The 13,481-nt window shown below is 37.4% G+C and overlaps 1 protein-coding gene across 3 annotated transcripts in view; it reads left to right on the top strand.

The window, feature by feature from the left end:
• HERC2 (HECT and RLD domain containing E3 ubiquitin protein ligase 2) overlaps positions 1 to 13,481 on the top strand; it is a 102,429-nt gene that overhangs the window by 56,813 nt on the left and 32,135 nt on the right. For all 3 annotated transcript variants that reach the window (XM_058830011.1, XM_058830009.1, XM_058830010.1), the window contains exons 43-62: positions 183 to 318; positions 860 to 1,003; positions 1,332 to 1,474; positions 1,676 to 1,943; positions 2,103 to 2,245; positions 3,649 to 3,747; positions 3,839 to 4,007; positions 4,122 to 4,247; positions 4,842 to 4,950; positions 5,089 to 5,228; positions 6,633 to 6,823; positions 7,935 to 8,040; positions 8,210 to 8,301; positions 8,795 to 8,970; positions 9,404 to 9,515; positions 10,350 to 10,431; positions 10,530 to 10,673; positions 11,256 to 11,346; positions 12,769 to 12,946; positions 13,377 to 13,458. In XM_058830011.1, the coding sequence (XP_058685994.1) occupies positions 183 to 318; positions 860 to 1,003; positions 1,332 to 1,474; positions 1,676 to 1,943; positions 2,103 to 2,245; positions 3,649 to 3,747; positions 3,839 to 4,007; positions 4,122 to 4,247; positions 4,842 to 4,950; positions 5,089 to 5,228; positions 6,633 to 6,823; positions 7,935 to 8,040; positions 8,210 to 8,301; positions 8,795 to 8,970; positions 9,404 to 9,515; positions 10,350 to 10,431; positions 10,530 to 10,673; positions 11,256 to 11,346; positions 12,769 to 12,946; positions 13,377 to 13,458 (2,731 nt within the window). The remainder of the gene's footprint in view (positions 1 to 182; positions 319 to 859; positions 1,004 to 1,331; positions 1,475 to 1,675; positions 1,944 to 2,102; positions 2,246 to 3,648; positions 3,748 to 3,838; positions 4,008 to 4,121; positions 4,248 to 4,841; positions 4,951 to 5,088; positions 5,229 to 6,632; positions 6,824 to 7,934; positions 8,041 to 8,209; positions 8,302 to 8,794; positions 8,971 to 9,403; positions 9,516 to 10,349; positions 10,432 to 10,529; positions 10,674 to 11,255; positions 11,347 to 12,768; positions 12,947 to 13,376; positions 13,459 to 13,481) is intronic.

Below are 13,481 nucleotides of genomic sequence, written 5' to 3'. Positions count from 1 at the left end.
GCTGTGTAGGGAATAGAGATCCTCTCCAGTTGTTCCTGGTCAAGAACAGTAAGACAAATGCGACTTTTCCTCTTCTGCAGCTAATAACCATTGAAACTTTTTAATAACTTTGTGAGATTTTAGGAACATGCTTACCTGCTTTTTTGTTAATTTTTTTGTCTGGCTCTTCCCCCACTGTCTAGCTTCCAGTTGTGGCTTTTAATGTGAACAACTTGCCTTTCACTGAACCTATGCTATCCATTTGGTCTCAACTAGTAAATCTGGCTGGAAGTAAAATAGAAAAACAAAGAATGAAGTCTCCCAATCAAGGTCTTTCAGGTACAGTTGGGGGCTTTTTGCTGTTTGTTTTCTTTGGAAGTAGGTGAATATGCTTTGAGGAAAATACTAGTATCAGCAAACATAGATAAGGAAAAGGATCTCCTGGAACCTTAGCTGTTTTCTTATTCAGCACTGGATAACAGGCACTTAAGAGACAAGTTTAGATAGACACTGAATTGCTCAGCAGTGTAAGTGAAATATCTTTGATGGGAAAATGTAAATAAGATTTGGGGCTGGTCTTGCTCTACTGATTTGTATAAAATATTGGATCCAAGTAGCATCTCAGCTGCATTTACTGTGTTATAAATCAGCTGTATGATTGTCCAGGGTGTGAAAAGTAGGAAGGGAGTATTTTTAATACCATGAGTCATGCAATATGTGCAGACTTTTGATCCATGTGCTATTTAAACTGACTCATGTGAGCAGTACACAGCGACTTAAGATGTAAACTGATGTTTGGGCTGAGGTTGTATGCATGGTAATCTTTTTTCTCTAATACAAGAGATTTCTAGCACTAATGGCTGCTTAATATTTCTGATAGGTCAAGTTGATCTGGATCTGCTGCGGTGCCAGCAGTTAAAGCTATACATACTAAAAGCAGGACGAGCTCTGCTTTCTCACCAGGATACGCTAAGGCAGATCTTATCTCAGCCAGCTGTTCAGGAGTGTGCATTAAATCCTGCAGGTATTTTGAAATGCTACTTGACTGTGCTGTCTTTGTTTAGATGGTAGTAGAGTATGTGACCATAACCCTTGGTAGTGGCAGCTGGACAGTAGAAATTCAGTTTGCTCTCTAAAGATAAAAAATTAAAATTCACGCAAGTTTTAAGCTTCTATGTTTAAAATATTTTGGATTTTTAACTTAATTTTGAAAACTAAGAACATCACTGGCTTAATCTTAAATGCATTGTCTCTCTGGAGAGGAAATATGTGAAAAATAACAGTAAGCCCTAGAGTAAATCTCTGATTGACTGTGTTACATGGTTTTGGTTAAAATAATATTTTTCTTTAAGAGGATGGAGCAGTTGCCTCTCCTGACATAGGGGATATGTCTCCTGAAGGACCCCAGCCTCCCATGATCCTTTTGCAGCAACTTTTGTCAGCTGCTACGCAACCATCACCTGTGAAAGCCATATTTGACAAACAGGAGCTTGAGGTAGAGTCTGTGTTTTCTGCTAAGTAACCTAAGAAATAACTCTTTATAATTCATATTCCAGTTGAAATTTATTAATCTGTAGGTTTAAAAAAGAAGTGACACTGAACCCTTTTGGGCAAATAATGTTTAAGTGATGTTCACACACGCAAATGTACTAAATATTCTTATTTTGCTTGGACTGATTTATTTGTTCTCCTCTAGGCTGCTGCTCTGGCAGTGTGCCAGTATTTGGCTGTAGAGTCTACACATCCTTCAACTCCACTATTTGAAGACTGCAGCTCTAGTGAAGCTACAACACCCATCACAGTGCAACATATCCGACCCACAAAAGTAAAGAAACGCAAGCAATCTCCAATTCCACCACTTCCCATTGTAGTTCAGCTTATGGAAATGGGATTTCCTAGGAAAAACATAGAATTTGCACTAAAATCTCTGTCGGGAACCTCTGGAAGTGCTTCTGGATTACCAGGTATTTTGTTTAGTAAAAATAATAATAGGAGGAGGGGAAGAGTTGCAAGCTGATTAAAACAGTACTTATGAAGGAGCAGTTGTTATCCTCCTTTTGGATACAATCTTAAGAATGTCAGAGAATCCCTTGGAGACAAACTGGGTTTGTTTTCTGTGTTAGGAGTGGAGGCCTTAGTTGGCTGGTTGTTGGATCACCCTGATGTTCAAATTACGGATCTTTCTGATGCTGATACTATCTCCGATGAATATTCAGATGAGGAAATAGCAGAAGAAGTGGAAGAAGCTGAAGCTGCTTGTCCTGTGGTGAGTATTGACTTAATAAACCTAAGTTGTGCTAGCTAGCTGCAAATTTTGTGGTTCTTCCCTATTTGGGAAAATGTCAAGAGTGCAAGGACAGCCTGCTGTCCCAAGCCTTCAAAACAGTAACAAGGATCATGTTTGCCCTGTATTTCTAAGACTTGACATAAAACAACTAAGAATAATCCATAAATACTTTGTGAGTTAGCACAGGGGAGAGTAGAATGCAGGTAGATGTTTCATTGGTGGTAGCTCCAAGTGTTCCTGATAGATGCTCTTAGTTTCTTCAAAATTACTTGACGTTATAGTGTAATACTGGTAAAGGAGTTCTCCCGTCTCTTTTCCCTTGGTCTGAAAAACAAACATATGTTACCTACAGGGAAGGACTTAAGAACTAGTTGAATAAATGGCAAAAACAATCTGTAAAATAACTTAGCCTTTTCCTTATAAAAACTTTGTCCATTTGCAGATGATAAAATTACTGTTATGGTGCCTATTGAGTGTGATAGGTTTAATGTGAATTTATATTAGTCATCTGTTGACTTTCAAGAACTGTTTCAGAGAAGGACTTGTCAATAAAATTAAATGGGTTTCATATTTCTGTTTATCCTTGAAGGACTTACGTTGAGTTTTCTTGCACGTGCGTGATTTTGTAATTTAAATTAATGCATTATATTTTGAAGGAAATCAACTTGACAGCTTTTGGTATTTTATCAGTATTGCAGTGAAAAAATATTGCTTTTAATGAAAAAAAACCCCCACATTTAATACTTGGAACAGAACAAAGTTCTCTGAAAATTCTCATTACAGCGGGAATGAAGTAGTTCTCTTAAAAAGCATTAAGCTAATCAAATCTTGAATAATTTTTAATAACTACAATTTTATTTTTTTTAGCTTGATTTTCTAAAGGAGTGCTTTAAATCTCATGGTACTATCTAAAGAAAAGTCAGTAAGGTTTAGGTTAGAGATTACCATTCACTTTTTTTTGTTTTTTTATTTTTTTCCTCTCCCAACAAGTGTCCTAAGAAGTAGAATGTGAATGTGTATCTTCAAGGCTAATTTGAGTAGGACAAATCCTCTCTGTTCTGATTTTCTCTGACAGTCAGGTTTCATAAAAGCAACGTGCAGCTTCTTTCAAACATTTTGAAAATTTGCATCTATGTTCCTTGATAAGTAATTTTGGAAAGTAAATTTTAATTCAAAATCAAGTAGTTCATCAGTGTTATCCTTATAGTGAGTTGAACCTGTTGAAGTATTTTCCCATTTTTGGCATGCAGCTGGGATATTGGCTAGGATATTGTATGGATTTATTTTTGTTGGGTTATCTTCAGTCTTTGCTAACAATTTTATTTATCTGAATTGAAAACGAACTTTTTAATTGTTTCATATTTATTTGGACTTTTTTCCAGTCAAGTGGTGCTGTTGTAACAGAGAGCCAGACCTATAAGAAACGAGCTGATTTCTTAAGCAATGATGACTATGCTGTCTATGTTAGGGAGAATATTCAGGTAAGTATGATGATCAAAATCAACAAAGAAACTGCTTTCTTGTTGGTACTGAAGCTGTTACAGAGCTGTTCTGTTGTCCTTTTTTCCCTAGGTAGGGATGATGGTTAGGTGCTGCAGAGCCTACGAGGAGGTTTGTGAAGGAGATGTAGGCAAAGTTATTAAATTGGATCGAGATGGATTGCATGATCTGAACGTGCAGTGTGATTGGCAACAAAAGGGTGGTACCTACTGGGTCAGATACATCCATGTTGAGCTTTTAGGTGAGTTCACTTCTGACTGCTTTTTAACTAAAAAAGTGAGTGGTAGACTAAGGGAGATGTATTTTTTTGGGGGGGGAAGCCCACTCACTCTACGTTTATTCTTGCATCTCCTAGGATTCCCACCACAGAGTTCTGCCTCTCATATCAAGATAGGTGACAAAGTGCGTGTGAAAAGCTCTGTCACCACACCCAAATACAAATGGGGATCAGTTACTCACCGCAGTGTGGGCATCGTCAAAGGTAATGTGTGTTCAAAATGAGGCATGGGGAGGTAATAAACTCAAAACCACATAGACTTTCTTCTAGACACACCTAAAAATTACTCTGTTTTGTGCAGTATTGTATGATGATAGAGAATATAGAGTGCACTTGAAGTCTGTGGTGAATTCATAGTCATATACTCTGTGGCAGCCCATTTTGTTAGCGTTTCCATCTGCTTTTGAGCCACCTCATTTTCACACAGGGAAAGTCTTTAAGCATCTGTGCAGCTTCCTGTTGCAGTTCTGTTTTACACTTTGAATGAACCACAAATGGTTTTCCTTTAAGTAGTAATTGTAACTTAAGGCTTCATAAATAAGTGAGGAGAAAGTGGGGTGCACTGATGTCAGGCTGTAAGGCATATTATTGAGGCTGTCTTTGGCACACAGGTTCTTTGAAGAGGTTCAGATTTTGGTTACACTGTATTTGTGCTTAGAAGTACATGATTGCTTGGGAACTGCTTCTAAATAAAATTAAGAACCAGTCAGAGGAGAGGAATTTGAATGGAATACTACTTTCAGGTTCATTTTATAGAGATTTGCAACACCTTTTATTTTCTCCTTGTTTTTGTCACAGCATTTAGTGCCAATGGAAAAGATGTTATTGTAGACTTTCCTCAACAGTCACACTGGACTGGCTTGTTGTCAGAAATGGAATTGGTCCCCAGCATTCATCCTGGAGTCACGTAAGTGGTGATTTACTTTTATCTTAGTCTGTAGGTGTTATCCTTTATCTTATTGTCTTGGTTCTGTTATCTTTTCTAATGTTAAATCTATATGTGCATATATATGTATATTCACTTGTTCTTTTCTTGTCAAATCAGGTGTGATGGCTGTCAGATGTTTCCTATCAATGGGCCTAGATTCAAATGCAGAAACTGTGATGATTTTGACTTTTGTGAAACGTGTTTTAAAACCAGGAAGCATAACACCCGACATACTTTTGGCAGAATAAATGAACCAGGTAAGTTTTGCAGTCTAAGTGTTTCTTAGATTAATTTAAAATGTGTTTATTTAAGTTGTTTTAAAAAAAGCAATTTTAAATTTCAGCTCCTTAATATCATGGAATTTGTGTTCTGATTGACTCCCTAGACATTTATAGCATTGCATGTGATGGACTACAACAAAACATTAACCCCTAAGCCTTTTTTGTAGTGTTAAAAAGTTTAAAAAATGTCTACGTGACAGTAACTCTACATGTCAGAATGGCATTTTTACCTACACCAAGAGAAAATGTGTTATTTTCTAATCCTCCTGCCTTATGCTGTCAGCCTAGATGTATATGAATGGAATCCTCGTGGTGCCAAGGGCAACTGGAAATACCTAAGGTGCTTTCTTATGCCTCAGTTGCTCTTGAGCTATTTTGCCTGTCAGTGTGTGATGGCTGTTGCCTCATTTCCTCTGTGATGTTGAGGATCCAGAGGAGTGTGGTGGGAAAGGGAAGTCTTTTAAAAGACTCATAATCAGCCTTTTTTTTCCCCCTATTTTTTTTTTTCCTTTTGGCTTAGCATTGTTATGCAAAACTTACTTGACATTTCCTTTTATTTCTTTTCCATCCACCTGTCTAGCAATTAATCTTATCCCTAGTACTTGCATGATTATGCTGAATTCTGGAGTAAATTTCTTTGTCAGTGTAGTTGTTTTGTAAAATGAATAAACCTGTTTCCCTCACTAGAGATTGTGAACATGAATTGCATGTGCATGATGGTTTGTCTAATAGGCAAGAATGACATTCCTTTAATAAGTCAGTTGATTAGACTGTGCAACTAGAATGGTGTGAATCTGTAATCCTTCCCCTTGCCCTGTGTAGGGCAGAAGTACAATATTCTTTTTGTCAAGATTTCTAGACTCTACAAAATCAGTGAAGGGAAGTGGAAGTAAGGTTTTTGCAGGGAGGAAGTCTACATCTCACTAAACCACCTTCTTCTGGAACAAGATTTGAATTTTCCAGTGTTCCAAATTTCTATTTGCATTCTTTGGTAGGGGATTTTTGTTGAAAAAAGGTTTAGTTGCATGTTCTTCATATGCTGTAGGGGTGTAAAAAATCTGTCTGCTGTGGGCCTGTATTTTGAATTACATATCACCATAAATGTTGATCTGTATTTTAAAGGGAAGGACCTTTTCAAGTAGCTGTCAAGAACTTGTAAAGTTGAAACTCCTTTAAAAAAATGAGCTACGCCCTTAAGGCGGCATGAGTGTTGTGCCCTACTTAGTATCACCATGACGGTGTGATGTGTGCCTTTGTTCTAAATGTAGCCAAAACCCCAAAATGTTGGATTTGTTACATTTTCTTTCACCCTACTTATGGGTTTCAGAGGAGCAATTTTCTTTGAGGGGTGCATGCTTAATGTGTCACTTAATTGTGCAGGTCAGTCTCCTGTGTTCAGTGGGCGCTCTGGAAAGCAGCTGAAGAGACGGCACAGTAGCCAACGGGGAATGCTACTGGATGATTGGTCAAGGATAGTCAAGAATTTGAATGTCTCATCCTCTGTGAATCAGGCTTCCCGTCTTATTGATGGTAGTGAGCAGTGCTGGCAGTCTTCTGGTTCACAAGGAAAGGTAACTTTAAGCTCTAAATGCTTTATTCTGGTATACCTCATGCTTAAAAAGATCTCCGCAGAGCCTTGCCTTCTCCAGGCTGAACAACCCCAACTCTCTCAGCTTGTCTTTGTTGGAGAGGTGGTCCATCTCTCTAATTGCATTTGTGGTCCTCTTCTAATCCACGCTACCAGGTCCATGAGGGTTTTTTGTTCTGAGAACCCGAGTTGGATGCAGCACTCCAGGTGGGGTCTCACAAGAGCAGAGTAGAGGGGGAGAATCCCCTCCCTTGACCTGCTGGTTGCTGCTCTTTTGATGCAGCCCAGGATGCAGTTGGCTTTCTGGGCTGCGGGTGCACACTGGTGACCCATGGGCAGCTGTTCATCCACTAGAACCCGCAGGTGTCTTTCTGTGGGGCTGCTTTCCAGCCTCTTATCCCCCAGTTCGTCAGTATAAGCAGGATTACCCCATCCCAGGTGGAGAATGCCACATTTGCGCTGGTTAAATTTCATACAATTGATGATTACTCAGCCCTTTAGCCTGTCAAGGCCTCTCTGCCTTGCAGGAAGTCGACAGCTTCTTCTGGTTTAGTGTCATTGACAAAGTTGCTTAAGGTACATTTGACTCCTACATCCAGATAATTTATAAAAGGCATTGTTCCTTAGTTTATGGTTTACCAGTTTGATTGGCCTGCAGCAGTGCTTTGTGACCAGTCTAGGGACCAAGATTTGCAGCTGGGCATCTGTCGTGTGTTTTGATGCTCTGTTGATGGCCATGCTGAGAATATCCCCAAGTACCCTTACTCCAGGTTTTCTACAGATTGTAACCTAATAGTTACGTTATGTCCTGTTACTTAACCTCCTTTCTTAACCTGCTGTGCTTTCTGTCTTCTCCGCGGTGTTGGTCTTGGCTGAAATAAATTGTTTGCTACAACTGTTTCTCTTGTAGTTGGATGTAGGACAAGCAAGAAGTTCACACGGTCATTTCCCTTTGGCCAGTTGCCATATATTGCAGCTGTTCTGTACCAGAGATGTTTTCCATTCTTTCTTTAAAAACATTGCATATATATTCTTGTTAATCATATGGTGGTCATACCAATACTATCTAAAAATTGAATTCTGTGTTCCACTAGCACTGGATTCGCTTGGAGATATTTCCAGATGTTCTTGTTCACAGACTGAAGATGATAGTGGACCCTGCAGACAGCAGCTACATGCCTTCCTTAGTTGTAGTTTCAGGTATGTGTATGTTCTCTAAGAAGTTGAAAAATATTTTTTTTTTTTTGCACCCAACAGCAGGTATTTATCTGGTTTTTGTTAAAATAGTTATCTGTTTAATGTGCACAGCCTGTTAGTGAAACAAATGACATATCCTAAAATGTTTTTCATTCTGTGTTTTGTTTTCTAGGGGGTAATTCCTTAAATAACCTTATAGAGCTAAAGACAATCAATATAAACCCTACAGACACCACAGTGCCTCTACTCAGTGATTGTACTGAAGTAAGTGGAATTTGTGTGAGAATTACTCTTGTGTGCAACAGAAAAATATTATGCTGCAAGACATGAAAAGCATTGTTGTGATCATTAAAGCCTGGTATTTTATTTTTGCTATTAACTTAGCAGTATTTCTGGTTAGTTAGTAAAGTTAATTATTCTAAGAAGTTTTACCATAATCACAAAGTAATGGTATAATAGATATTTTAAGGGGTTTTATGTTAAATTTTGGGGATAATTTTAGAAAGCAGTGCTAATCTTTTCTAGCAAGGAGAAATGCATAATGAATTCTGTGATATTGGGAGTGAAATTTCTCATATGAATGAGGCCATATGCTAATGATAAAGCATGAATTATTTAGAGCTGATATGACAGGCATTTTAAGTGACAGATCCATTTTCTTAAAGTGACAAAGTCAAGCAAAAGTTCTAATTCTTTCCTATGTTTTATGAATTAACATAGAACCCAAAAGATGTCAATAGAGTATTTTTCTTCTTAGTACCACAGATATATTGAGATTGCAATCAAGCAGTGCAGAAGCTCTGGCATTGATTGCAAAATACATGGCCTCAGCATACTGGGACGTATACGTGCCGAGGATGAAGATTTGGCTGCAGTCCCTTTCCTGGCTTCTGATAATGAGGAAGAGGATGACGATAAAGCTAACACTGGGAGGTAGGTAACTGCAGTGGTGAAGGCAGGGGGAAATGGTGAAGAACCTTAGTGTCTAAATATCCCTGTAACTCTGGAGATGATTGGAGGATGAACACATTAATTAGGTTGAATGGTAAGTAGATCCTTTGTCAATAAATACGTTCTCTGAGATGATCGTGCTGGTGAGGTGTAACATTTTGTATGACTCATGCCCTTTTGCACTATACTTGGAGTTGGAAACTGAGCTAAAAGCTTGATGTGTTTATATTTGATACATGGCACGTGGCTTGTTTTTTTGGTTTTTGTTGTTTGTTTTTTTTTCAACTGTGTTATTGTAGTTTGAGTCCTGAAACAGTTCCAGACTGTAAAAATCAGTAAATACAGTAAAAAGGTGCCTATGTTGCAGCATGCTGTTTGCTCAACTGACTGTGTTTTCTTTTCTCAATATGTTCAGTCTTGTTAGAAAGAAGGCAGCTGGACTTGAATCAGCAGCTACAATAAGAACCAAAGTTTTTGTTTGGGGACTGAATGACAAAGACCAATTGGGAGGGCTAAAAGGTTCCAAGGTATGTTGTTTTTACACTTAAGTACAAAAGAGAAACAGTGAAAAAAAATGTATGAGTTACACAAAGTTAATTCAGACTTAATCAGAATTTTACAGTTTATTACTGAAAGCCACAAAGAGTAGGTTTTGGTGGCTTTTTAATGTTAAGACAAGTTGATGTCTGCTGGGTGGAAAATTGGAGAAAATTTGCATTTTGGTTGTTACTCTGAAATCTGACTTGATTTTTAGCAGCCACTCAGTCATTTATTTTAGATGATAATGAGCTAATTGTTTAAAAAATGTGTGACACTACATATTCTGTTCCTGTTGAATTTGCACGCATAAAATAACTATTGGTGAACTTTATGTTGTGCCTGGCAATTGTACTGTAGGAATTTCAGCCCAGTGTGCAGTCATTTGCATATAATTTTAATATAAGATGAGATACATTACAAATGCTTAATGAATTTAAAATACCATTCTTTAATCTGAAAATTATGTTGAGAGAATTTCTTCAATTGGTGTTCTGAAAGCATGGTACTGTATCCATGGAGTACCTTTGCAGAATCAAACAGTTAACCTTTCCTGTATTCTTCAGTTTTCTCAAGAAAACTTGTCTAAAAGGAAGTCCTTGTTTATATTGCCTTTTGTTTTTTCTCAGGTTTTATATTCATTGTAGTTTCAGTATTAAATTTTTTAATTGGTTTTTGTCTTTTGCCTGGTATAATATTAATTGGTATGTGTGAATCATCTGAAAGTACCTGTTAAATCAGCTGGTTTATCACTTAAGAGCTCTTCTTTTTAGAATAAAACATTAAAGTGAATTGTAATGATTTTTATTTCCTGTCTGCTCTAGATAAAAGTCCCTTCCTTTTCTGAAACCCTGTCTGCCTTGAATGTTGTGCAAGTAGCTGGAGGATCCAAAAGCCTTTTTGCAGGTAACATAAGTTTAAAATAAATATAATTATTTAAGGGCAGAAACAGATTTTGAATTGTGAAACATTAATGGTGTTTCAAACTTTTTTCTTCCTTTTAGTGACTGTAGAGGGTAAAGTGTATGCCTGTGGAGAAGCCACAAATGGAAGGCTGGGTTTAGGAATATCTAGTGGAACTGTGCCAATTCCCCGCCAGATTACAGCTCTCAGCAACTATGTGGTAAAGAAAGTGGCTGTTCACTCAGGTACTGACTATTGCTGTCCTTATATACATTAAACCTAACATATTAAGCCTGAAAATAGTTGCTTTGCAGTTTTCTTGGGTGCTGTGATGCCCAAGCATATCAGATTCTTGTTTCTAAAAGAAGTACAGGTTATTGAATTCTGTCTGTTGTATACAATGTCAGATTAAATCTAATGTTTCTGTTACTAAAATTGGTGAATTTAGACCATACAAGTTTTCTCATCTGCTGGAAAGTAACTTTGGAGTTTCCATTTGATTGAAAGAGTTTTCATTTCTAATATTTCCAAATGGTGGGTTTTTCTCATTTTTTCTTGCAGCTCTGAAAATAGAAAATTGAGTGATTATCGGTTTGGTGGGTTTTTTGTTTTTGTTTTTTTTAATGTGCCAGGACACCTACTGTCACAAAAGTTTTTTATTTTAAGTTAAATCACATAAAAACTCCAGAGAAAATAAGTAGTGTCTGTGGAGCTGAAAGGCTCGTACAGTTGCATTGTAGAAGAGCAGCAAAGTCAAATTGTTGCTAAGACCTGCTGCCTGCTTTGCTTGAAAGCTCAAAAATGTGAATTTATGTTTACAATTTTAGGTGGCCGGCATGCTATGGCATTAACTGTTGATGGAAAGGTGTTTTCATGGGGTGAAGGAGATGATGGAAAACTTGGTCACTTCAGTCGAATGTAAGGATACCAAATTTGTCTATATTTCAGTAAGAGATTTGTGTTGAATGTTACAGCACAGCTCACCACCACTATTGACAACAGCAGTATTTTTCGTACAGTAGGAATAAAAAAATGTGTTTTAAGAAGACTTTTTTTTCCCACAGTATGTGCCAATTGATGGTGCAGCATTTGTAGCAGGCTTCAGCCATTTAGAAAGGAGGCATTCAATTAATATAATACTTGGAAAGATGGATAAAGTCTTGATTAGTGTTTTCAAATTTCCTGATGAAATTATGTCTTTTTGGACATGCAGTTTTTGGTTATTTCTATAAGGTATGGTTTTGAGAGGTGCCTTGAGGAGTAAAACCATAGCAATTTTATATTCCTGAGCTGAACAGCTGTAACAGTTCATCATTTAAGCTGTCATTTTATAGCCCTTTTCTTCAGACTTCAGTTCACATACTTGTTAACCAGAAATAAACTTTCTCCACTTTTTAGTAATACAGAGTTTAATCTTCCACATGACAGCTTTGAGAAAAATTTGAATTTTCTCATATTTACTTTACATGTACCCACAGAACAGTATTTTTAAAGAAAAAACTCTGATATACAAAGCCCATGGTAAATACTTTTGTCATTTTGATATATTTTGAGGACCTGGCCATAATACATACAAAATTAAAATCAGATTATGTTAGGTTATTACATTACAGAAAATAAATGTTTATAAGGCTGGGTCAGACTAATTAAAAGGGAAGTCCAGATGAGAGTAGTATGGCTGTTTATTGCTCAACTGCCTCTTGTTTTATGTAGTTTTACTGGAAGTGAGATTTGGAACTCCTGGGCATTTCACAGTAGCAGTATTTCCAGAGGCATGCATAATTTTAAGGAATCTTTTTAGTGGTTCTGGTACAGCCAGTATTAGAAAATCTTGAGTTGAATCTTTTTTGGAATTAAGGGAACACTGTATCCACATGATGAATAAATGTTAGCAGTACTCACAGAGAAGTCTTAACAGTAAATTCTACTTTTGATTTATCTATCATGAAGAGCAAAGTTGGGATGGGAGTGTCGTATCTTAATCTTGCTGTGTGTCCACTGCTAATAAAGCCCTCAGCTTTGGGCAGTGACAGGAAATTGGTTTTCACTTTCTATTATGCGCTGTTTAATTAATTCATCGCATTGGCATTTAGAATTTCTCACCCAGGTTTGGCAGCATACACATGAAATATTCTTTAAATAAACTTTGAAGTACATTAAAACAGTGTAAACTTTGGATTTATGGTGCTGCTAAAGAATGAATCTTGGAATCAGAGTGTTGCATATTACTTTATCTTGAGATTACTGTTAGTTATTGCACAATTTATATTGCAACAGCTGGAGTATATTGTGTGGCTATTTTTTGATTAACACAGTGGATTTGTTGTTCACTTTCTCCAGGAACTGTGATAAACCCAGGCTGATAGAAGCGTTGAAAACCAAACGCATCCGTGATATTGCCTGTGGCAGTTCCCACAGTGCTGCTATTACCTCTAGTGGTGAACTGTATACCTGGGGTCTTGGAGAATATGGAAGACTAGGACACGGAGATAATACCACACAGCTGAAGCCTAAGATGGTAAAATCAATGTTTCTTGTTTCTGATGAAATGCAAACATGTTTAGCAAAAGACAGCAGCATGAAGCTAAAGTAACAAAAAACATGAAGACAGTATGAGGACATTGTTTTGGAGTGATCTAAATTAGGTTTTGGTACCCATACCTCTAGTGAAAGTAAAGCTGTTTCAGAAAGGCCAAGAAGATCCACTCTCTTTCTTGGGAAGTGATGGAAAATGGCAAGTGGCGCTTTCAGCATTCATGTCCTGCATCCACTTTGGTACACAGCTGGCAGCTACCATGTAGCAATGTTGGATTCTGAGCATGGCTGGATAGTTCTTCGCTCAGGCTGGGCACAATGACCGAGATGGGTCATAAGACCTTGGAAATGTTTGTAAGGTTTTAAAACATAATTTCTTTGAAAAATTATTTCTTACTCCTTCTGTTTTGTAGGTTAAAGTGCTCCTTGGCCACCGAGTCATTCAGGTTGCGTGTGGGAGCAGAGATGCTCAGACTCTTGCTTTGACGGATGAAGGTAGGAGTATCTTATTTCAGAAG

Source organism: Poecile atricapillus, chromosome 1 (assembly GCF_030490865.1).
Source record: "Poecile atricapillus isolate bPoeAtr1 chromosome 1, bPoeAtr1.hap1, whole genome shotgun sequence".
NCBI classification, from domain to species: domain Eukaryota; kingdom Metazoa; phylum Chordata; class Aves; order Passeriformes; family Paridae; genus Poecile; species Poecile atricapillus.
The sequence above is the reverse complement of the archived record's forward strand: the minus strand, read 5'-3'. Positions and strand labels throughout refer to the sequence as shown.